This window comes from Pangasianodon hypophthalmus, chromosome 6 (genome assembly GCF_027358585.1).
Source record: "Pangasianodon hypophthalmus isolate fPanHyp1 chromosome 6, fPanHyp1.pri, whole genome shotgun sequence".
Classification (NCBI taxonomy): domain Eukaryota; kingdom Metazoa; phylum Chordata; class Actinopteri; order Siluriformes; family Pangasiidae; genus Pangasianodon; species Pangasianodon hypophthalmus.
The window spans coordinates 27,960,072-27,985,807 of record NC_069715.1 but is presented as its reverse complement, the minus strand read 5'-3'; the positions used below and the strand labels follow the sequence as shown (position 1 = coordinate 27,985,807).

The window sequence follows — 25,736 nt, the reverse complement described above, 5'->3', positions numbered from 1 at the left end:
AAGTATGAAGTCACTGGAATGAAGATACCACTCGTCCTGTCCTCAGGTTGAACTTCAGATGTCGTTAGCTAGATTAACAGGTTTCTAAGTGACCTGGGATTAGCACTGTAATGCCCTCTAATGCCACTTTTAATGGAAATAGCTCTTCTTCCTATGTAAGAATAGTTTCTATACCCACCAGGGAAATCTGCAGGTGTATTTATTCAAACACAACTACTGAGACACATTCATAGATTCAGATGTAACCATTGTTTTCTATTGAAGGCAGCAAAGACAATAGGTCTTGTTGTTGTCACACCAAGGAAGGAATTTTATCATTTCAAGTGCTTTAGTGAACATACAATAAATTATAGTGAAATTGCTCAAGATGGTGTGTAACCCAATTTATACCACAGTGCAGCTGAATTCTCAATTCTAATTGGTCAAAATGTGTTGATTAATTTTCTATAAGAGCAGCTCTGACAGTAATTCCAGCTCTGACAGTTTATATAAATGCACTCGTTCCAATACGTCAACATTTCGGCATACACAAGGATGCTCCACATGAATAATTTAACAAACAACAAGTGTAATTGTTAAGATGATGAAGTTTTCCATGAAAAGGCGTTTAACTCAAACATTGCAACAGTCAGAGATAATGCTGCAACTTTAACTTTTCCTACACACACGACTTTGCTTTGCGCTTTGTGGATTATCAGTAACATGACAAGCTGCATTTTTTCCCTCTTTTTCTCCCTCTTTCTTCTGTTCATAAGAACAACACTAGCCAATTGCAGGCATCACTTAGCTCATATAAGGAATAAGAGAGTTAGAAGTACAAACTGAGTTTTGCGTTAGTTTGAAAACATGAAATATTGTTCATTTGACTGACATATGGGCTTCCTAAATAAATAAAATTGTAGAAAGTAGACATTAGTGTTTCATAAGGGTTCTTATTTTGCTAATTTGTGGTCTCTTATGTACTTGTTTTTAAAGCTTACAAGGTAGCTCCATTTCTACTATGTTAACTTCAGAGACATTTAGGTGCAGCATCCAGAGAAATGATGTTACTGAATGTACCAGCCAAGAGTAAAGTACAAGCAGAGATAAAGCCTGATCTGATCTGCTGAATTATTTATGCCCTCCCACCACTCAGGAGAGGCGATGCGGTTCATGGCAAGATTACATGAAATAACAGAGACAGAATCCAACAAGCTTCTCACAGTCACTGCAAAGGAGAAGACTGCAGAACCCTGGGAAGGATTCATTACACATTTATAAGCATGGCATAAGTCTTTTGTAAAGCAGTGGCAAAAATATGTTGTTTTGCCATAAAATAAAAGACAGAAAACAGAAAAGTCATACTCAGCATTGTTATCCTCATTATTTTATCCTTATCTTCCAGTTTATTATTTTGTTTTTAATAACATTGATGAAGCTCTTTTATTTATTCAGCTGACATATAGCATTATAGAAAGTAGATATTCATGCTTCATTAGTGCAAAATAAAAGCAAAATTGATTTGCACTTTAGTTTGAGAAAATGAAAATTATAAATTGAACTGAGATATGGGCTTCTTAATAGGAAAAGTTGTAGAATGTGGACATTAGTGCTACATAAAGGTGTTATAAACACACTTATAAGGTGTTATAAACACACTGCTTAATAAGAGCGTTATAAACACAAAATTGATTTCCACATTAGTTTGAGGATCTAACAATTATATATGTGGCTGACGTATGAGCTTCTCATATGAGTAAAGATGTAGAAAGTCGACATTAGTGCTTTATAAGCACTGCTTAGAAACACAAAATTGATTTCTGCTTTAGTTTGAGAACATGAAGATTATAAATGTGGCTGATATATAGGATTCTTAAATAACTAAAGTTGTGGAAAGTAGACATTAGTGCATCATAAGAGTGTTATAAATGTAAAGTTGATTTCCACTTTAGTTTATGAACACAAAAATTATACATTTAACTGACATATGGGCTTCTTTAATTAATTAATTATAAACCAAGTTATAAGATATAAATAAAAAATCAAACAGTCACCTATACTGATAATTGAGGTTCCTCTCTATTCTGTTTTTTATACAAAGATTAAGTCACATAATACACAAAAGTCACCTACACCAATCCTCCAGCATTGCCGGATAAAAGATTTATACAGTTCTTATGAATGTGTTATTCCCACATTATACATTTTTAAATATATATGTACATTATGTAGAATGCTGTCATGTACAAGGCCCTATAAGAAGTCACCTGTTAAGTGTATTTTAAGAACAACCTGGTGATATGGATGATGTCGCAGTCAGCTCTGTACCTTTTCTTTTAAATAAACCTCCTCATCTGGATTGGGAGCTTTACCTACTAAACCCAGATCATCCTAAAGGAGCATCGGCATCTGCCGCTTCCAGTTTAAGCGCTAATCCAATCACATCTTCACCCACAGCAAGCGGAGAGCACAGGGTGACAGTCACAATCCCAGGATCTCCTCCTCGTCCTCCTCCCTTCTTGTCCTCTCTCCTCCATTCACTTGATCCAACTCTCCGTTTCCAGTTTCATCCCCGACGGGTCACATGACAGCAGAAGGGCAACTGTAGATGGGCTAAAAATTGCAGCTTGTCATATCTTCATGTTTCAGCTTGAAAAAAAATCCAAGCTGTAGCCACAGAAGAATTGTACACCAGGCAGTGTGTGTGTGTGTGTGTGTGTGTGTGTGTGCGTGTGTGTATGATGTATAACTACTATCATAAAAAGAGTAGCATCATTGGAAATACTATACAATAATCGGAATTTTGTGTTGTGGTCAAACCTTTTGGTCATGCACACCATCAAAAAAACAGGGTTCTTGCTCTTGTAAAGATTGTTGGCATCATGAATTCTGCTAATTTTAGACCAACTCCTGGTTTCATCCAGTAGATGGGTCTTTAAATAAAATATTGACCCCAAATGTACATCCACATCAACACAGAAGTGGTTGCAGGACATAAAACCAGGGTTGTGTAACACCCATTTTTGTCTCTAGATTTGAACCATATTGAAAACCTGTGATGAATTAAAAATAGCATCTAAATGCGCAGGGTGAAGAATATAAGAATGGAAAGCATATGGCACAACTGTGACTCTGCCTAAGGGAGGCCATCTCAGTTTAGTTTGAGAAATCTTGAGCAATTTTGACAAGAAGAATGGGCAAATATATCAGGATCCAGATGTGCAAAGCTGATAGGTATACCCTGGAAGATTTGCAGCTGTAATTACAGCCAAAGAGGATTCTACCAAGCGCTGACCCAGAGGGGCCAATACATATGCAACCACCTAATGTTTGCTTTTTTGTTTAATTAACATTTGTGGCACAGTTTAAATTGTTTTGCATTTTTCATCAAGTGAATCATCAAATGTAAAAAAAAAAAAAAAAAATCATAATGAAGTCCATATCAGTTGCTAGTTGTAAACTACAAAAAATGGGAGTGAATGCTTATGCAAAGCACTGTATATATTAGTTTTCACTCATTTTTATGCAGGGTGTCAATAATTATGGAAGTGACTGTACTGATGGATTGTCTGTTAGTGTATTATTGTATTATTTTTTAGTTTCCTAGGCCACTGAGAAATAAAAGCGAGAATTAGTTTCTAAGTATTACTTTGCCTTCAGCTCTCAGTAAGATCGACTACCAAATGTCTAAATGTAAGTGTGTGTACACAGATTTCTGCAGCGGCGTCGACCTTTAGACATTATACCAGACTTACCAAGTGTACATGGCTCTATATGGCTGTGTATTATGTACAGTAATGAGTAATAAGGGATTAGAAGAGTGCCTCACTCTTCTACTTACATTCTGTGCACTGAAAGAATTTCTTGCTAACTGAAAGTCACTGTATTTTACTTAACTTACACACCAGCTACAATGTTCATTCCCTCGCAGTGCTTTAAAATGTGCACATTTCTCCTATGGCTGCAATTAAATGAAAATGGGCGACTGTAACAAGCTGAGATATTGATCTATCACCATGGGGTAGAGGACTTCTTTCCACATGAGGTCTTTTATAAATTATTCATAAGCAAACGTGAAGCACGTTTATTACATGGTAAGAGGGTTAAAAGTGGATGCTTGGTGATCATGTGATACAAAAGGGTGATTTTATAAGGTGTATTATCTGGAGGAACACATTATGAAGAGTGGAGCATTAAATCAGAGGAACAGTTTATTATCTAGCAGACCAAATGTATGTCATGGATGTTGACAGCTGCGACTGCACAAAGTGCCAAATCTGAATCAGTGATGAGAACATCATCATCATCATCAGCAGCAGCATCAGCATCATTATCACTGCTTGGGAAAAAGTGACAAATTCTCCAATTCCCTCCACCAATCTGTCACTGTCGCTAATCTCTAAAGAGGCACATGAACCTTTTATGCAGTGACAGTTATGCAATAAAGTGCATACTGGCATGATTTCTGCCATATGATATATTTAAGGAAACAGTTTAGCATTCGGATTGAATCTCTATCCTGGAGTAATCGAAAGTGGCAGTCTGAGAAAGGACTCTTCAGCCTTTAATCTGCTTTAGCGGATTGCTAATGCATGTTTTATCATGTGTAAATCCTCAGGGTGACCTCACACAGACACATGCCAGAGAGAGAGAGAGAGAGAGAGAGAGAGAGAGAGTAGTGATGGGAATTCCGGCTCTTTTCAGAGAGTCGGATCATTTGGCTCCCAAATTTAACTCATTGCTATATTTTGATCAGTAAGTACAATGACGTAAGGGATGTAATCCCATGTTTCAGTGTTATATCTAAACATAAACATGACTGAGTAGCACAGTGATGCGTTGTCACCTCATGGCTCCAGGGTCCCTGATTTAATCCTAAACTCGAGTTACTGTATGCATGGAGTTTCACGTGTTCTTCCTGTGTGCGTGTTGGTTTCCTCTGGGTGCTCCGGTTTCCTCCTGCCTCTTTCAAAAACATATCTGAAAGACTCTAACTGGAGACTCTACATTGGTATCCATAGGTGTGAATGGGTGTGTGTGTGTGTGTGTGTGCTATAAATGTGCATGTTTGTGGCTTTAAAAACAGCCAGTATCTTAAGCAGCATGTTAGCATGTTCATCAGCATGTTCTCCGTTTTCAGGTTTTTACAGGTTAGTCATAGCTTGGTAGCTCCACCAAGTGGAAAATAAGTGTATATACATATAAATGAAGGTATTTTATCTTTGATTTACGTTCATTCTTCCGTTCCAAAAATTCTTGCCCAGCTACCAGCAGCCAAAATGCAGGCCGAGCTGGTCAAACTAGGACACTGTCTTGTCTAGCTTGCTTATTACTTGACTGAATTGAACAGTAAATGTTTAAGGTTTTCTAATTGACTCACTGTTGTGTTATTTTCTCAAAAACAACCTGTCTATGATGTAGTGATTCCTTTTCACTATGGTGTACCAGTTTGATCAGCTCAGCCTGTGCTTTGGAAGCTGGTCACACCAAGCTGGACGCTTCAGTAGGGATTTCCAGCAGTCTGTGGCCAGACTGTAAACTGTTTTCATTTTAATGACGAGGTTATTCAGTATAAGGATAATGCTGCAGCCATAATATGATAACCCTTTTTTATTGTAGTTTTAATTATACCCATTTTATACCCATTTTATACCCATTTTAACGGTTTGCGTTGTCACACAGAATGCTATCTCAGCTTGACTAATGTAAAATAATATGAGTAAATTAGACCCAGCTTTATGAATTTTACCCTTGCTATCCATATCAAGCCACAGGTTTAGAGCATGTACCTGACAAAAATAGACATTTCAAAGTGTCTTTTATTTCTCCTTTCTTATTTCTGTTGAAAATTTACAAGTACAAGTGAGATGCTATAAGAAATGGTTCTGCTGGGGCTGGTACTTAGTAGTTTGTGTTAACTTTTGTACTCTTGTTTATGTGATGGTCTGTGCTTAATGGGTTAATTCTTCAAGTTATTCTCTTGCTAATTTCCCCTTTTGGAAAAACAATAAAATTTTAATTGAATAATTGAATTGAACCATATAGAAATTATTTTCCCATCTTATAGGCCAATCCTTAAATATTTTATACCTACAAACCTACTGTTAATTTATATTTATGTAAATCTAATTTTTCAATTAAAATATATATATATATATATATATATATATATATATATATATTTTTTTTTTAATTGAAAAATTAGATTTATATATATATATATATATATATATATGTATATATATAATATATATATATATATATATATATATATATATATATATATATATATATATATATATATAGTTCAAGTGCTTAAATACAGTTCAGGAACATTCTTGAACAGAGCTCATGTTTCCAGTAGATACCTCAAGCCACTGTTTTGTTTTGCAAAACAAATCATTTGACTTCCAAATGGCCACACACACACACACACACACACACACACACAAACACACACAAACACACACATCCTGTCATTAATCCCATTGTTACAGTGCTGTACAAAAAGGCATTGTTTTTATTTTTATGTAACAATTGTATATGTAGGTCCTCTAACACACACACACACACACACACACATACACACACACACACACAAAGTGCGGCAAGTGTGTTTGACTTTCTGAGCTTAGACACCTACCTGAGCTTATTATGCACCTACAGTTGAGGTCCAGTAAAGACATGGATTAATTTTTTATATTTTTTTATAGAAATTTACTTTAATCAAGCTGCTCCAGGAATAATAATTAACACTAAACTATCAACTACTGCACAACTTAACTCTAAACTACACACAGTTTCTTAAAATGTTTTAGACTTTATTATTTTAATGTGCTAATGAAGAAAGTCAACATATTTTATTTACAGCATTGCTAAATTAATATTAATTTCATTTTAAACGTGAATTGTGGGATCAGTCATGGGAATTGACTGATGAAACGTCTGGCATGTCTGAAGTATCGCGAGATTTTAGAGATTAGAGAGTATGGCGAGATGCATTAGAAACGAGATTTCGTTGATAGTGAAGAAAAAAAATATATAATTTATCAAATTAAATATATGGAAAGAAACTAAAGACTGGTGTAAAGCGTCACAGCTGGTGCTGTATCTCTGAAAGGCCAGTAGATGGCAGAATCGCGCTGTTTAGCCTATTTCTGAAGGAAGAAGAAGAGCAGACAGGCAGAGGAACCCGGAAGTGTGTGCCACTCGCTTTTCAAAATATCCACTTAGACCAGGAGGGACGTATTTTCCTGGCTGGATATAATAATGAAATCGGGTGTGTACACTCCACTTTTGCAGATTTTGGAAAACAGCCGTTGGGTGAATTATTTCGGTAAGCAGACGATACACATGAGAGATTTCTGCCAGAGAGCATCGAGTGTCCTGTCAATACAGATAGCTCATATAGAGCAATTTAGCTTCATAGCTAGCTTCGTAGATAACATCATGTATATCCACGGCTGATTAAATATCTAGATACGAATCATTATGTCTGTGATGATTTTACTAGTATTAGTTACTCTGTATAACATCAACTTAATGGTGTCAGTTTTACTGTAGTGTTTGTCTATAAACCGTGATTTAGTCCTCGGATCACTCTCAAATGGCTTCGCATCGGTTATGAAGTGCACTACATTGCGCGCGGAAGCCATTTTATTTGACCCCTCTGTAGGGCGCATATGTAGGGAGTACACTACTATTTGGAATTAGCTAGCAAGATTAGCTGTTTGGTTGGTTCATTGTTGGCATTGTCAATGGGTCGGTTAGCTAGCTGGGTATTCTAGCTACTTATATTGAGTGTGTAGTGTTATGATGGCTAATATGCGGTTTTATTTGTTTATTTTTTTATTTCTAAAATGAAATAACAAACCGGCTAGCTAGCTAATTCAAACGTCAGTCTTGGTAATCGAAGTGTTACTGTAATGGACAGCTGGCAAACTAGCATGTTGGGAATAAAAATTCATGAATGAGCTGTGTGAGTGTGTGTGTGTGTGAGAGAGAGTGTGTGTGTGTGTGTGTGTGTGTGTGTGTGTGTGTGTGTGTGTCTCGTGTGAGTGATGTATTTATATCAAACCTGTCAGATATTACTATCCTTGTGGGGACTGGTTGGTCCCCAAGAGGAAAACTGGGATTTTTTGTTATTAACAAAAATAATTGTCAGTGGAAAGTCCTCACAAGGGTGTGTGTGTGTGTGTGTGTGTGTGTGTGCAGGTTAACCCTGTGGATGTGGCCTTGTCTCTGCTGTCCAGCAGCTCATCATGTCAATGTGAAGTCCACTCTCTGAGGTAATCACAATATTGTTTATTAATTTGTTTTTTTTTTTAAAAAAGAACTTGACATCATTCTTAGTGGGAGATTTCAGACTTTTGCACTGGACTTCAAACTCTTTTATAACGTTGACGCCCTTATCCTCCTGCTCTGTTAGCTGTCCCTCAGACTCGTTTACGGTTTATGGGTGATAGGGCATTTTCTTCTTACGCTCCAGAGCCGTGGAACTCGCAACCATCTGATCTTAGAGTCTTTTCATCTAATTAAATCTCCTCTCAAAACTTATTTCTTTAGGACAGCTGTAACTTGATGAATTTGTTTTATTTAATTCAGTTATTCTTCTTAATATTATTGTTATTATTATTTTTAATTGTATTTTGTTATTAACTGTTTTTGATGCATGCTTATATACTTTGTTTTATGCTGTGTACTGTTTCTGTTTTCTTTTCCTGTAATGTGTGTAGAGAAGCCATATAAAATAAAGTTTATTATTATTATTATTATTATCATCATCCAGAGTGTCTTACAGAACTGAAATAGCTTTTATATATATACAGTGTCTATATCTATGTATATAATTTATTTATTATTATTTTTTATTTTTACATTTTATCATTTATCTCATTTAATAAACTGACCAGTTTAGGGTTAAAGGAAAGTGCTGACATTTGAACTCACAACCTCCTGATGAACTACTGAGCTATACATAAATATTATGTAGAATTGACATATAAATATGTTTCTTTTCAACTTAAATTTTATCAACTCACATAGTATTAACGTGATTCAGTTATGTTATAAAATCTCACACGGATGTTGGCATCATCAGGAAGAAATCAATTTATAAAGTTTTGAAAAAACTTGATCAAATCAATCCCGACTCAAATACAGCTCAGTGCATTGATGTGGAACTGATGTTCGCTTTTGAGTGAAGTCTTTTTTTTTTTTTTCAGTGTAGGAAGTTGCAGAGGTAGCAATGTAACCTGTTTACAACAGCAGCAGATTCCGCAGCCAGAAGTGTTTTCAGTGCAGTCGTGTCCCTGCGCAGAGAAACGGAGGTGGTTGTAGTGTGATTTAGGGTGAGTCCAGTGGGATGGGTTGTGAAATTTTTGGGGCGTCACATCTGGACACAAAAGGGATGAGACTCACTGAAGTAAAGGAATGTGATCAGGTGAAAATAAATTAAACGGAAAAGCGTTTTAATCTGTGTTTTGAAATGAGATGAGGTAACTGTCTGATCATACATCATTACTAACCATGACAACCCTATTTACAAGGAATCATAATACTCAAAAAGTGAAGGTTGTAGATATATTAATAGAAAATCAGTCAGATTTTTCATGCATGTGGCTGTTCGTAGTTTTTCTGAATTTCTCTGGCAGTTTTTTTTTTTTTTCAACTTACATTCTTGAATATTAATTGTCACAGTTTGGTCATTTTCCCCTTAAAGGCTTGATATCTTTTAGTCTCCTTCTGCAGCTCAGTGAAAGATCACAGAGCACGTGATCGTGTTTTAGGGCATGTGAGAGAGAATTCCTATTGACTCTAAAACTCATTTAGGGCATTTTCTTTAGTGTCTTTTTGCCCTCTTGTCTTTGGTTTTGCCCCAGTGTCTTTGGTTTTGTCCTCTTGTCATTGGTTTTGCCCTTTTGTCTTTGGTTTTGCCCTTGTGTCTTTGGTTTTGTCCTCTTGTCATTGGTTTTGCCCTTTTGTCATTGGTTTTGCCCCTGTGTCTTTGGTTTTGTCCTCTTGTCTTTGGTTTTGTCCTCTTGTCATTGGTTTTGCCCCCATGTTTTTTTGTAAAGAATTTTTTTCCTGTAGTAATAGTGACTGCTTCTGCCTGATGTTTTTTTTAATAATCATGCACCTATTTGAAAAGGTTAAAGAGCTGATTTTTTTCCCAGTTAACCAGTTCTAAATGACATGCATTATTTGCCATCTATGTGAAGCGTTCACCATACAAGTCCCTGTGAATTAGCTGTTACTATAGCAACGACACTCTATTAGCCCGGGTGCATTGATGTAAACCTAGCAGCTGGAACTACTGTCAGAACTGCTGTTCTAGAAAATTAATCAACACTTTGACCAATCAGAATCGAGCATTCCCTAAAGATCGCCTTTTTATCATGGCTACTACAGGTAGAGCAGAATGCAGACTTCCGGACACCGGCTGCGGGATGTGGAGCAGCACCATCCCTTGCTGTCCAGCGGGGAGGAGGAGGTGACCGTGGGCCGGGTCTGGTTCATCCAGGACGGCTGCGGCATGGTGTGCGCCTCCATGACCTGGTTTCTAGTGATGTACGCAGAATTCGTGGTGAACTTCGTCATGCTTCTGCCCTCCAAAAGCTTTTGGTACTCGTTCATCAACGGCGTGGCGTTCAACTTCTTGGCCGTACTGGCACTAGCGTCGCACATGCGCACCATGCTGACAGATCCGGTAAGATTCAGTTTAAAATGTCTAGAAGTAAGTAATGCTGAGTTTGACTAAAGCTCATAACTCGGAATAAAACTCCCCCCTCGACTTGGAAGTCAGGCAGGAGTTCAGCAAATGATGTCATGTCAACATGGCCGCTCGCCCTTTCAAATAAAATATCACTTAACTACTTTAAATAACTTTATAGTAGTATTTACTTTATATCAACCACTGAGCTTCATGAGGGGCAAAACATCTTCACCATTATCACCATTATCAACATGTCTCTCTCTCCCCTGTCAATCACAGCGAAACTAGCCAATTATGTGCGTCTGTGAGCTCATGTATGCGGAAGAGGGCGGATAGCGCTTTCTTCCGAGTGTGTTACGCTGCCCTGTGATGCAGCATGAGCAGCAGTTTGAATAGGTTTGGCTTCATGTGTATAGTAGCCTGTTGGTAGTCACGCTGGAGTATTACGTAATTCCAAGTTCCCACTTCTGAGTCTTTTGCAACGTGAGTCATTTTAAGTGGAGCTGTGGTGCAACCTTGAAGTTTAGTCACTCATCTGAGAAGCTTCACGGGAGGCAAAAACGTCTTTAAGATTGAGTTCTTAACTGGTCAGTGGAATTAAAACTCAAAGAAAGTACACCTGTAAATAATGTCAACCACTATTTAATGATCGCTTTAATAAAAACGGCTTCTGTGAGGGAAAGTCCCTCTACTGAGCAGCTAAATATTACTGTATTTGTCATAAAATACCCCTTCTATTGCATGAGGTGTAATAAACCTTTAAACTTAATCAAGCCTGAGTAACTTTCTCTTTATCTCGAATCAGGAGAGGCTACAGGAGTGAAAAAGAAACACACCCTTCTCTTAAGCACCCTATTTTCATAGCAGCTGTGGCTACTTTCAGCAGGAAGCAGGAACTGGAAATTTCTGGAGATGTTTTTTTTTTTTAAACAGTTAAAGGCTTTCTGGCTGCTTTGACTCAGCACTTTAGGAAATGTTCAGGTTACCAATAAACAACACTTCAATTCAATCCATATTAGCATATGCATGTTCACAGATTCGGGCTTTTTAATGGGTGTAATAGTGAACATAAATTCCACATTGATGATTTTTTTTTTTAGGTTTAAAGTTGGACTTGGTGTAAAGCTGAAGGAGAAGAAGGCAGGGCCGAGCACATTTGCAATTCTAAACTTTCACATCAGGAAAATGCGCTGCTCGGGTTCACCCCTGTTTTTGTGTGTTGTCTGTAGCACGGTAAAATATTGTGTGTTATGGGAGGTTTTGCATAGTGAAGGACAGTGTGGGTTAAATTTATACAATACAAGTTTCACAGAGCGACCACAGTTTATCAGATATGCTTAATAGCAACTGCACTGTTTATTCAGCGGCAAATGCTATTAAAAACACAGAGAATAACACCACCTGTTTGCTCACAGACACACACACACACACACACACGATGAGTTGTTTTATCCCCCGGAGAGTCACATGCAGTAATTATGTTATCTTTGGCAGCTAAGAGCAAGAAAAACTGTAATAGCTCTGATGTTAAATGTTAGTAAAGTGTGTATTATATGCAACAGTGATAAAGGTGCACTCAGAAAACACACATTCCTGTATTACCGTGTGCCTGGAACGTTGTCTGAGGTCAGTCACATGAACACAGTTGATCTTAATGAAGCTGAACAGATGAGCATGATGAGGAGAAACACAGAAAAATAGAAAGACAACCTTTATTGTACATTTATAGAACAAAATGTTCAACACTGTTATAGAACAAAATTTACAACACTCTGGTCCACATTTTAATGTGAGGTAATGAAACTGTAGATCTATTTTATTATCGTGGGGCATCATTTATTTTACAAAAAATAAGGTTTCAGATCAATTTCAGATCTGATTCTAAACTTCATGGCTATGATCTTACATTAAAAGTAATTTTCTTATATATAAAAGTTCCATTCATTAATAAGTCATTTATTAAGTAAGGAATAAAGACAGGAAAAATGGAGCAAAGTGTAAACTCCTCCGTCCTGAAGACATTTGTAACTGACTGTTACAAAGCGCTGACACTGGAGACTCCTTCCGTCAATGTTAAATAAACGTCTCTTTACACAAAACTTCACGTAATGAATTACAAGTTTTTTTTAATCCATTTATGTGGAGCATCTACAATTCAATAATTTTTTAGAACGGGCATGTTAACATAAACCTGTCCCTGTTATAGAAAATTAATCAACACTCTCTGACCAATCAGAGTTGAGCATTCAAAAGCCCTGGGGTATAATTATGTTTTAGCAATGTCAGTGTGACATACGTGAGCGATGAACAATATAAATGAATGAATCAAATGTTCATGATGTTAAAAAAAAATTATATAGACAATAGACCAAAGGTTTGTACTGAATGTTAAATTTCCAAAAATGAAGTCACACATGAAAAATAATTTTGCTGTGAAACGTTCACTCTCTTTTGTGTCCTCAGTAAGAGAATTATAATGTGACTGTGACTAAATCTCATCGGTTTAATCCTGGTCACTATTTTCCACAAAAAAATAAAATAAAATAAAGAGAGTGTGTTACTCAGAGTGCTCATTTTCAAAAATTGTTATTTCCTTTTTTTTTTTTTACTCAGTGATGTGTGGTGTGAGTCGCTATCAGCTGTTTAACCAAAAAATCATGACTCATTATTTAACCTTCTGTTAATATTTCTTGTACCTCATCCTATAAGGATTTCTTTTTCATGCATTATTTTAGGAAATGATCATACACCCACATTTAGTATTTTTCCACACATATTAATAAATGAGTCTTGGGTCGTGGATGTTTTTTTGTGTCCTTTTCTCCCCCTCACTGAGAGAATGTTGTGTCTGTTAGGGAGCTGTTCCGAAGGGAAATGCCACTAAGGAATACATGGACAGTCTACAGCTGAAACCGGGGGAAGTCATTTACAAGTGCCCTAAATGCTGCAGCATCAAACCAGAGAGAGCTCATCACTGCAGGTGAGACGGGATGGGATGGGATGTTGTCATGTGATTAGCTTCTTAGTACAGTTAACATCAATCTGCTAAACAAGATTTAGGTGGCGATCCCCAGGTGGAAAACTTTCTGATCTTTACCAAAGTTATTATATTTATTATCATGTTCTTACAGTCATTTGGTTGTTTGCCTGGTGACCTAAACTTTAATAACTCAAAAACAACTTGGAAAGAAATCTCTATAGCTTTAGTAAATATTATTTCATGATATTATTGTACACAGTTAAATAGCGGAAATGAAATCAGTCTGTACAGAGTTTGAGAATCGTTGCTCTAAATAACCCCGTTGTTCCAACATTCAGTGCGAAGTCTCTCTCCTGCTCAGTCAGTGACGTTACCAAGCCTTTCCTGTCCTGCCTTGTCTGCTCTCGTCACCCGACTTCCTGTCTGAAACTCATTTCTGATGATTACTAACCTGCATCTGCATCCAAACCTGTGTGCATAATTTCACAATTTTATTAAAGACCTCAAATGTTTGCATTCTTTTTTTTTTTTTTTTTGTAATCTGTTCCAGCATCTGCAAGAGATGCATCAGGAAAATGGATCATCACTGTCCCTGGGTGAACAACTGCGTTGGAGAAAACAACCAGCGATACTTTGTGCTGTTCACTGTAAGTAGCATGTTTGACAGGGATAAACTAGCTTTTTGCGATGCCCAGCTGCTGATGTCTTCCTCCCCTGCAGCGCATGCTAGGCAAATGCTGGTTACACAACAGGACTGACATTTGAATGTTTGTGTTGCGGCTGTGAGCGATTGCTCTGATGGGCTCTTTGTTATCTAAATGCTTTGTAAAATTAGGACAGACTGTAACAGTGAGGTAAGGTTTCATAAAAACATCACTTTCCATAGTGAGGAAAAAAAAACGAAGTGTCTAGAAACAAAATTTTACATCCAAGGCTACACGGAAAAACTTTTTTAATCGTTTCATCAAGGTAACTCATCTTGGCTTACGTTTTCTGATTTAATTGTATCTTTTGAATTTATTTTTCCTTGACTGCGTCCTTCTCATGTCTCTGCAGATGTACATCGCTTCAATCTCTCTGCATGCCCTCTGTCTCAGTGGTTTCCACTTCTTCACCTGCGTCAAAGTCCAGTGGAACGGTGAGTCATCAGGGTATCAACGATTCTTCCTCAGGGAAGCGGCCGTCTTCTGGTGGGTTTTTCTCAGCTGGGGGTCAAGTGAGCGCTGGTGAAAAATGAGTCTTGTTAGTGAACAAATTTGTGGAGATTTACATTCATTTGAAAATATTTCATTGCCAATATTCCAACATTGCAATGTTAATAAAAACCAAAGTGTGTGTTGTACAAGCAGCACAAATTCTCTTCTCTTTTCAACCTTCAAAGCTACAGTGAAGTCAAACAATGTCCTCGTCTTTATTTCATCGTTATTACTGATTATAATAAATCTTATCTAGCCAGCTAACGAGGCTAGTTAGTTAGCCGATACTAACTAAGACTTCTGTGCAAAAAATGACCGCTTAGCAAGTGGAAGTGTCTTAAATAAACCAATAAACCAAAATGTCTAGAAATAGGTTTATTAATCTTATATTTAGTTTGTTGTAATCTTATAATAGGAAATATTAGATAAATTAGATAGATATTTCCACTTGCTAAGATGTCATTGCGTTGGTTGCGGTGCGCATGTTGTGTGAGCCTCTTTTTTTTTTTTTTTTTTTTCTTTTTTCCCCACATCAGCACAAAAACTGCACCAGCCAGCGCCATTCCTCTATAGAAAAAAAAACCCACGGCTGTGAAAGCAGTATTAAAACGTCTATAAACTGAGAGAGATGTGATGGTTCAGTTGTTTTAAAAAGGTTGTGAAAAGTGTAATTGATGAGAAGTCAGGTCTCAATGAGGTGCAATGAGGTGTAACAAATTATTTATTGATGAAGGAGGTAGAATGTGCGCCAGTTGCAGCTGTATCGTTCCTCCCACAGCGAGTTTTATATTGATTTGCTTTTGCATCAGCATTAAATCTACCTTTAGGGTATCTCACAAGAGGGAGCTGTTCCTTCTCGTTTATTTAACATGCTAATTCCTCTCCTACTTTGGGTGTAGATACGTAACAATACAATTCCACAATACTGGCTTCACGATTTGATTCGATTCTCAGAATATCATGAACAAAATTTGACGGATTTAGCCAGGACGGATTTAATTTAACCAGAAATAGAGCTCCAAAGTCGGCTAAAATGATCAACTTCTTCTGTGTAGTCTTTCTTGGGCTCTGTAGATCGCAGAGGGGCAGGGCTGGTGTCATTTGAACGCTATTATAAAGCTCTTTTTAACTATTATATAACGTGGTTGTGTAACCATATAACCTGTAACGTGTCTGTTTTTGTGATTCGGAGCTGTCAGACACTATCACTCACAAGTGCACGATTCCTAGTAATGGCACAGGCTTTCCATGAAAGAATGCAATAATGTGACCAGCGTGCTTGCTATATATTTTAACTCTGTGGGTTGTACAGATTGGGACCACTGGTGTTCACACTGTGCAGTTGCATTAGATGCATAATTAATAGAATGCTGATTTCCACGATGCACATTGTCACATTTTTGCATCCTGTCATGTTGCATCGTTAGACCCCTATTCAGGTGCTTAAAATCTCATAAAATCTACAATGTCTACAAATCTAAAATCAGCTTAAATAAACCAGACCAATCAACTTATTTTTAACTTATATTAGTAAGGAATAAACCATTTTTTAGGAATATAATTTTTTAGGAATATAATTAACGACAAGGTGGTGTGATGTGACCTGAGGTGAAGCGGATTTACTGTTACCAGCATGAAGACTATTTTCCTACAGCAGCACGTCCCGAAGCATTTTATTCCTCTTACACCACAACGATTTAAAAAAAAATTTTATTATGGAATGATCTCATATTTTTTATCCATTTATAACTACTTTTAATGTTGTGTAAAGTCTTTGAAACAAGTTAGTTCATGTTATCATTCCCTCACCAACCCCACTTTTTTTCTTTTTTTTAATATAACAAAAAATACATCTTGTCATGTTACTGGGAAACCTCAAAGCGTAAAACCCTTTGTACTGAAAACATTCCCGTGTCAGAAAAAGTAAAGTTACAGCTTTATCTCTGTCTGTTGCAAAGCGCTGACACTGGAGACTCATTTCATAAATGATAAATAAACATCTCCTTATAGAAAACTTCACCATATTAACAATTATACATTTTTTTTTTTAAATAGAAATGTCGAGTCATTTCCTTGTTTCTCAGAAGATGTCTTTTTGCTTTGTCTTTGGTTTGAAGATTTATCCAGACAGCTTTACATCAACCTTTGCGTTTTTATTGTGGTAAGGAAGAGCAGATGAGGTTATTTGTGTGTAACTGCATATGTTACAGAGTGTAGTGACTTCTCCCCTCCCGTGGCTGTCATGCTCCTCATTTTCTTGTGTCTGGAGGCTCTCCTCTTCCTCACCTTCACCGCTGTCATGTTCGGCACCCAGATTCACTCCATCTGCAACGACGAGACGGTGAGTCAGTCAAACCAGACGCTGGTGTGGTGACTTTCCACTCATTAAACCCAGACAACAACCACATCTTCTGCTGATTACCAATATTAATTAGACAATTTCCATTACTAATATTCAGATGAGTACATAAAGTTTACACCCCTCCTTAATTTACAGTTCAAGAACAGACCAGAACCCCAAATAAAAGGCAGGACACCTGGAAAAACTCCTCTAAAAATGTCATTTTGATTGTCTCACTACTCTATTTTGACCACAGAACATCTGTAAACCCTGCAGTTTTGTGCTTAAACATAAAGTAGTGTTAATAAATCACTCCTGCTGTTGGACAATGAGAGTACAGTGATGTACACAAATATCAGTCCTTCACTTTCCACCTGATCCGAGGTTTAGGTTCTGAAACTTTTTAGCCAGATGACACCAGATGACATTAGGAATTTGGTCCGACCCCAAGCCTGGGAATTTTGGTTTCTTCTCATTATTTCCTGTCACGTCTGTAAATCACGTCCGTTTTCTTGACTTCTGTTGCTCCCGTGAGTCACTCGATGTTGTCGAGGAACTAACAGAGGAGTACAGATGGAGAATTTTGTCGGTTTTTGTCCATTTGCTGAACTTCTGCTCTAATGCAGCATATCAGTATAGTTAAAAAAAATAAAATAAATAAATAAATAAAATTATCCCTTCATGTTTAATTTACATACAGGTCCGGGTGATGTTTTAAAGTATGTGAGAGATGTTTGTAATATTAACTTGTAAAATAAATAAAGAAAACAAAAAGGAGATGAGTTTCTCTTATTAAGTCATTTTAATCAAGTGAAATGTTCAACAAAACCTGTTAGATTCACAAAATCCCAAATAAATAGCAAGAAAACCTGGAAAAGTGCTTTAAAAATACCATTTTGATTGTCTCACTACTTTATTTTGACCACAGAACATCCATAAATGCTGCAGTCTTTCTAAATGTTTTGTTGGTTTCGTAATTTCAAATGAAGGGCGTGCGCCTGGTGACGTTTTAAAGTACGCGACGTTTAAAAGATGTTTGTAATATTACATAAATTTGTCAAAATATTAATTAAATTGTAAAATATTAATTTGTTTCTCTCACAACCCCATTTGTAAGTTTGGGACATGCCTCCTGAATTGCCTTTTAAGGAAAAAAAAAAAAAGCAGCGGGTTTGTTTGACAGGGAGCGGAGCTAATTCCTGGTGTTGAATCATCTGTTATTGAATTATCTGTCCGTTTCTCTCTCCTGTAGGAGATCGAGAGGCTGAAGAACGAGAAGCCGACGTGGGAGCGGCGAGTGCGCTGGGACGGGATGAAGGCTGTGTTCGGAGGCCCGCCGTCTCTCCTGTGGTTCAACCCTTTCGCTGGACTGAGACTGCGACGCCTCCTGATGATCCACGCTCGGAAGGGCGGCTCCGAGTTCGCCGTCTGAGCCGAGGAAGCTCACGTTTCTCCGCACGTCAGCGTACCAGCGTGCCTGTTAAGACCCCACGCGTAGAGGACACATGGCACAATGACGCAGGTACGGGGACTCGGGGAAGAGAGAGTGTAATAATCCTGAGGCCTAGTGGAGGAGAAGGGCCTAAATATGATGAACTACCTGTTAAAACCACTGGACCTCAACCGAAGGATCATTTTTACTTTGGCTTCTCTTGGCTGGGTCTGACCTTTATTTTTTTTTTCCCGTGAATAGATTTATTATTTTTTTTTGCTTTGTTTTGTTTTTAAAGGACTCTTTTTTCTGTATTTTGTTGAAAACAGACCTTTAAGAAGAAAAAAAAAAAAAAACATGAACAATCTCAAAGTTCATTTGAACAGCATTAGTATCTGAATCTACCAAACTGAAACATCTCATTTGCCAAGAACCTTCTGGAACCTTCTTATGCATTAAGATTTACTCTCTAATAAAATGCTAAAATGCGAATTATTCCTAGATTTAGAATCATGATACATAAACAACAGTTTATTTAACTTCCTAATATAGTAGAAATGATGTTAAACCTCATTTATAACTTTTTTTTTTTTTTTTTTTTTTACATTCATCTAAATGGCACTGAATATTTAGACAAACCATTTACACTGTTTACCTTCCGTGATGCTACATCCAAGATCAACGCTGCAGTTGCTTGGCATGAATGTAGACCGATTCCATTAGAGAACATGCTGTAGAGATAACGCATGACTTTTTGCACACTCGAGTTCAGTCGTTACAGCAGAGAAAGAGACGTTAGACGAGAGCCTCGTGAAACTCCGACGTTTTACTGAACTCTCTAAGCAGCTGAAGACGTGTGCTGGATGTAGTCTTGTGTGTTTTATAAGGTGGCTAACGGTCGAATTAAGGAATCACGTGATGTTAGCAATACTGTGGCTGCGTCTTCACAAGAGCTTTTACCTCAACAGTTAAGACTTTATCATGACAATTCTTTAATTATTGCAGATGTTTTATACAGTAGACGCAGAGTATTTTGAATGGTATTGGATTCGATGTGGGCCGTAAAGAACCGACTGAAAATCTGTGTTTCCGCTCTATGAAGTAGTGTATTGTAAATAAAAAAAAAAAAAAAGCTAAAGGGAATGGATTTATTAATTATACCAGGCTACCCATAAAGCTTTCTGTTTCAGTCTTCATGATATATGCAGTATAAAAAGCATCTAAACATTCCCACGCATCCTTCTCCCATCAGGACGTCGGCTTCTTCAGTGCCATGACATTCAACAGTATTGGTTTCTATTCATTCTGCACATGACACTCTTGAAATGTGGGGTTCATCTCTCTCTCTCTCTCTCTCTCTCTCTCTCTCTAGACCAATATTTCCCAATTCCAGTCCAGAATTAACTCTCCTGATTGTGTTACGTAACCCTTTACCTCCCAAGTCATTTAACCCATTATGCAGCGTTCACAAGAACCTAATATTTATCCTAATATTTATCCAAAAAATGCACCTTTAATGTGTTGTAGCAGTGGAATTATTTACAAGTTTTCAAGATACAATTCCTCCTGATGCAACTGCATTGATCTTGAAAGAAATATAACAAAATGAACGCCATGTTCAATGCTAAAAACTGAATGAATTATCTACACGAGTGACCTGGGCAGCGTTCACAAGCTCACCCTGGACACTGATATACATAAAGAAAAAGCATAAGTGTCTTAATAATATCTTTATTGTGTTAGAATATTTCTTACACAAGCCTGAATCACTGAATTAATTTGAAATTTAGTGTGTTGCATTGTATCGAATCTTTTGAATCAGTCACTTTTGAATCAACTACAATGAAAATGAATGAATCGATTCACGAATCAATTCACTGTCAGATAGAAAAGTACCAGCGCTTGCTAAAGCATCAAAATTACACTCCATTCTCCATTTTAAAAAAAAAAAAAAAAAAAAAAAAAGGTTAATATGTTGAACTGCTGATAGACTGTACAGACTATACAGCTGCATAATTGTTGGCACCCTTGATAAAGATGGGTAAAAACAAACCAGTTATGGGGGGAAAAATGTCCTTGTGGTTAATTCGCTTAATCTCCTGGTAAGAATATGAGAGAAATTGTAACATTTAACTGAAATACAGTTATTCTCTGTGCTTGTAGCCTTAAACTCCAGATGCACATTCCTCACTCTCGTAACTATACACTTCCAGTTAGTTTCACTGTAATGACTGAATCGTTCACATTAATGACTCAGTAATAAGCGAGGACTTTAAGGGATCATGTGTGTTGAAAACAATAAACTAGGAATAAACTGCTTTTCTGACTTATTAAACTCACTGTATGATTAAATTAAAAAGGAATAAAACACTATAAAGGCATGCAGTTATGGGATCATAATCAGTACTGGGGTGCAGAAGATGGAGTTATTTTTCCTTAACTGCATTCCAGATTGCTTTATTCTACTTGTACTACAGCAACTTCCCAAAAATGACACATTTGTCTTTGTTATAAAGCAACACGTAACTTTTATATGACTCAATAATAAAGCAGGACTTGGGAATATATTAACCAGGGATATTTCTAGGAGCAGGATTGGGAAACATTGTGCAGAGATCATTAGTGTTGTTGCCGTTCCATATTATTGTCCCTATTTTAAATCTCTCGTGCCGTCTACCTGACGTGTCGCTCATGGATAATCTTTCTGTCTGTATAAAAAAAGAAAAGGGAGGGAACATTAAAAGTTTGACTCCGTTTAACCTGAACACATCTTACAGTAGTTTAAAAAGAAAGCGCTTTGTGAAATCCCGTTTATCAGCTGTATGCTCTAGATGATGTTTTAAAATGATTGTTTGCTGGAATACAGGATGTATAACATGCTGTCTGGGTGGGAAAAAAACGAGTCCACTTCCTGTTTGCAATCCTTGGTTAAGTCAAAACTGTTAAAGGACTTTTATTAGCATGTATGTCTTTAAGAATGTATATTGTGCTTTTTATTATATTTTATTTTAAGGAATAAAAACGGACCATCGTATTAACACTAATATAAGACCTGCTTTCCGAAAGAATCCTGCCGATTTCCTAAAACATCTGGCGCAGATGTGTGCTGGATGAGCTCTGAGAAACATGCACCGCAGGTGTGTGTATGTGTATTAACCTTCAGTATACAAATGAGAATTCAAGGGGTTGATTAGATGCAGAAGGAATATTAAAGTTTTATCAGTTTCTGTTAGACATCTGATGATGAATTTAGAAACCCCATGATGAGTATAATCACTGTTCTGTCCTATGATGATGATGATAATACGGTCAAAGACAATGTTTTAGACTTAATTCCTGGAAACTGGAAAGCAAATACAGGTTACAGAATATACGGTGTAAATGTTTATTGATTTCTTTTTCAATTGCCATTAAATAATTGTTCTTTCATATGTGAAGCTCTTTTGCATAATAAAGTTGTTAGGTTCAGATCTATTAAACGTTTTTTTTCCCCCCAATCTATACTGTGTGTGTGTATTTTATAGAGGGATGGATGGATGGATGGATGGATGGATATGATGAATTTGAATGCACTGACAATGTGCTATAATGTTACCTGGATCCTGGGATTACAGCATATAATCAATGATTTTCTTAAGCACAACTTAGCCAAATTCATTATTGTTTATTTATCATCACTTGATCGAGTAAACAATTTCACATTTCCTGAAATTGTACATACACATACAGTGTATGTGTGTGTTTGGTGAAAACCCTTTATACTGTGACATTTACATTTTTTATACAACTGCATATAGTTCTGAGAATAAACTACACGTTTTCCTGAACTGAAATATGTTTCTCAACTACAGATCAAGTTCCTGCATTTGAAATTCTGATTTCCGCTGAACTGGAATGAAATCTTTACCTTACATTTTACATTTAAAATGTAAAGAACAGCTTTATTTGTAACTGAGTTCCTTGTAAAAGAGAAACAGTTCAGGAAAGCGTAAAGTTCTCACTGTAAAGTTTGCACTGTGTATATAAGCAGAAAATGTCCAAATGTGAAGACGTGAAGGGTTTTTGAAAGCCACCACACATTTAAAGAAGAAAACCAATTTTGGCCCCTTTTTTGGCCCGAATTGAGAGCTTGTACATGTATGTATTTGGAGTCTGTACAGCCGAGAGCCAGTCGGTCACTTTGCACTTTTCTCCAGCAGTGAGCTGTTGAAAGATCATCACTGACAAATGACTGAAAAGACACAATGTCCATTAAAAAAAAAACAAAAAAAAAAACAGTCCAATCTGAGATGCAGGAGTGTGTTAGGTGAGTGTGTCCTCGTTTCTGATGTACTCTCCCACATCAGCCTGGTGAAACACCACAATGGCCATGGGATCCACTTTGCGGCATTCCTGTGTGGTTTTCGCTGCCACTCCAAAACCCTGCGGAGCACCACAACACTCAGTATACATCCTCCTACGTGTAAAATATCTATTATATATAGATGCATTACGGCTCTCACCAGTGGTACGTCTGCCATCGAGTAAACCACCACTCCTTGGTACTGAGCCGTGTTTTCTGTAATCCTGCCCAGGCCGGACTTCATGATGTGGTTGCCGTACAGGAAAGACTGCTCAGCTCCAGGCTTCACCCACACTTTATACTGTACAGAAGACACGTGAAGCAGCGTGAGGCTCAACGTACAGCTGGGAAACATGATGATGTGATACTCAGCATTACGGATACACTGATGCCATTTTTTTCCCCAGGCCGAGTACAAGTATGTTTTTAGGTTCTCGTCGAGACTGATATTAAAACTGGAGTAATCTCCAGTAACCCACAGGCGCATGGACGCTTGTCTACGTAAAGATGCAGACACTAGAAAAGTTTTCCATGCACACTTTCGTCTGTTTGCGTAAAGATGCAGACACTAGAAAAGTTTTCCATGCACACTTTCTTTCTTCCTGTTGTAGGAAGATGTTACAGCAATTAACAAGAGAGTGTGCATGTAAACTTTTCTACAGCTTAACTGAAACAGATTACTGTGGTGGTAACCGTAAAACCCTGTATATACACGCACTCCAGATTTTACCGCAACAGACTCGCGTAGTCTGAACTAGTTTGAATGCGACTAAGGAGAGCAAACAGCATTTTTAAATCGCTTTCGAATGATCATCACCATTAAAATGGTTTGTAAAGTGTTTGATTTGACACTTCATTGTAGACATTTTTGTTTTCAGTCAAAATTTTTGCCTGTTCTCTTCTCGATGGCATCCCCAGTAAATATAGTGAAGTGATGTTTACTATATGTACTTGTCGAACGTTATGTAAGCGATAACTCACTGCAGTGTACTCTGATGTTAAAATGCAGAGCAACTGTGCAAAATGCGTAAAGGTTGGCAGGTCAATATAAACGTCATGAGAGAGGGTAAAAGAGAGACTGAAGAGGGAATGACTGTTTATAGCTGCTATAATGTAAGTGATAACAGGAAATTTGTTTTGTGGATGTTCTATAACATTAAATGTAAACAGAAACGGATAAGGAGTCTGACAGTTCATTAACTAAAATTAATTATAAAAAAAAATTACTAAAAATTGTAATCATTAGCAAACAGCAAAGACTTCGGGTTGTGCTGTTATAAGAAGATAATCACCTTTGGAGTGGTAACAGTGTCTCTGCTTCATCACATCACATCGTTTTTGATTATTTTCCTATAACAGCACACCCCTTACATATCGCCCAATTCTAGATCTGAGTATTCTTCACAAAAGCATCCCTTACATCTGCTGAATTAATACAGTATGCGTAACACGATACGCTTTACAGTGCTGCTGTACAATGAACCCAGATGTTTACAGATGTTTAATACCTTTGCGTAAGGAGCGAGAAAATCCAGAGCTGTGATGTGCAGCCGAAACTTATGAGTCTTGGTGAACTTCCCGAAACACGTGCCGACGGACACCAGCTTGTCCCGAGAGATACTCGTGGCCAACTTCAGTATCTTTTCACTTGATTGACAAACAGAAACAGAATAAATTGAGTTCTTTAACACAGTAGGACCCAGTTATTTAAACATCAGGCAGCTGTATGTTTACCTGATGTAGTACACACGATCGTGGTGTAGTCTGAAGCAGTAAGTCCCATCCGGTCTATCCACAAGAAGCTTAATGTTCTCTCCAATGCTGAAAACAAAACGTTAGACAATTAATAAATCATACAATCACTCATAACGCGATCAGAACCAGCTAGCTCATTGATGGATCTGTACTTGGGCTCAGCTTGTGACTAACTGTTATTTTTGTATTAATTAATGTGTTTTCTGCTTCACATTTATGTGACCTCATGTCCATGATCCTGGAAGAATGACAAGCATGGGGAGAACCTCAAGGCCTCCAGAATACATACATGGCTCCTTCCTCAGATAAATCTTCTTCAGACACAAGATATAAGCAAAGATACAAACAGTTCTGATTTGAAACCAGTTCTGCTCTTCACCCTCCTGGTCATCCTCTTGCTCATGTATAATGATGATGATTTTCTGAATATTGGTAATGGTGCTATAGACTGTACCAATCATGTAATGATGAATAATACATGTTAGGGTAGCTTAGCCAATGATTTTGTTCTGTTTGTCCTATATAACAACATATGATCAGAAAGGAACTACAACTCTGCTCTCTCAGAATAAATTCTCTGTCTAATGTTTGCTGCTTGGCTTCTCTTCAGTCTTGGAATAAACTCTGATTAAACTCTATGATTAGATTTGAAGGCTATGTATGCCTCATTTTTGACCCCACTAATATTTCTGGATATTCTGCTATTAGCTGTTAGCCAGCTAGTTAATGTTTAAGCGCTCTACAACACGGTGTCTATAACGTGGTGTCGGTTTTAAATCGAAAATTTTTAATATACTCACTACTTGGAGAGCTTTTCAAACATTGTTTTAGTCTCTTCATCCGTTAACGGCCGCATTATTTAAAAAAAGTAAATAAATAAAACTTTAACCTAAGGGAGAAAATCACACACGTGTGGAAGCAGAAAGAGAATCAGCTAGACGTCGCAGGTCAATGACGTCAGCAATAAGCGCTCAGGACGTCGCAGATAAATGTAAAT

The 25,736-nt window shown here is 37.2% G+C and overlaps 2 protein-coding genes across 3 annotated transcripts; one reads left to right on the top strand and one right to left on the bottom strand.

The window, feature by feature from the left end:
- Nucleotides 1-7,141: 7,141 nt before the first annotated feature.
- Nucleotides 7,142-19,027, top strand: zdhhc7 (zinc finger DHHC-type palmitoyltransferase 7). Of its 2 annotated transcripts, XM_026913761.3 has the most exons (9): nt 7,142-7,315; nt 8,194-8,267; nt 9,204-9,329; nt 10,390-10,687; nt 13,549-13,673; nt 14,224-14,320; nt 14,730-14,811; nt 17,080-17,210; nt 18,463-19,027. In XM_026913761.3, exons 4-9 carry the CDS (start codon nt 10,400-10,402, stop codon nt 18,640-18,642), a joined length of 903 nt encoding a protein of 300 aa, XP_026769562.1. In that variant the 5' UTR covers nt 7,142-7,315; nt 8,194-8,267; nt 9,204-9,329; nt 10,390-10,399; the 3' UTR covers nt 18,643-19,027. The 2 variants fall into 2 exon arrangements, with proteins under 2 accessions (XP_026769562.1, XP_026769561.1); XM_026913760.3 differs by lacking the exon at nt 9,204-9,329.
- Nucleotides 19,028-22,286: 3,259 nt separating this feature from the next.
- nip7 (NIP7 nucleolar pre-rRNA processing protein) lies at nt 22,287-25,699 on the bottom strand. The gene is made up of 5 exons (XM_026913763.3): nt 25,540-25,699; nt 24,719-24,805; nt 24,493-24,631; nt 23,145-23,285; nt 22,287-23,064 (listed from the first exon to the last, which is right to left on the bottom strand). The coding sequence occupies exons 1-5, from the start codon at nt 25,593-25,595 to the stop codon at nt 22,945-22,947; spliced, it is 543 nt and encodes a 180-aa protein (XP_026769564.1). The 5' UTR covers nt 25,596-25,699; the 3' UTR covers nt 22,287-22,944.
- Between the last annotated feature and the right edge of the window lie 37 nt (nt 25,700-25,736).

Bases quoted from the DNA above. Each gene is read 5' to 3' on its own strand.
- zdhhc7 (XM_026913760.3), top strand. From the start codon at position 10,400: ATGCAGACTTCCGGACACCGGCTGCGGGATGTGGAGCAGCACCATCCC. The intron at 14,321-14,729 runs GTAAGTAGCATG...ATGTCTCTGCAG, and splicing joins GATACTTTGTGCTGTTCACT to ATGTACATCGCTTCAATCTC. The intron at 14,812-17,079 runs GTGAGTCATCAG...CATATGTTACAG, and splicing joins CGTCAAAGTCCAGTGGAACG to AGTGTAGTGACTTCTCCCCT.
- nip7 (XM_026913763.3), bottom strand. From the start codon at position 25,595: ATGCGGCCGTTAACGGATGAAGAGACTAAAACAATGTTTGAAAAGCTC. The intron at 24,806-25,539 runs GTGAGTATATTA...TTTTGTTTTCAG, and splicing joins TTTGAAAAGCTCTCCAAGTA to CATTGGAGAGAACATTAAGC. The intron at 23,065-23,144 runs GTGAGAGCCGTA...GGTGCTCCGCAG, and splicing joins CGATGGCAGACGTACCACTG to GGTTTTGGAGTGGCAGCGAA.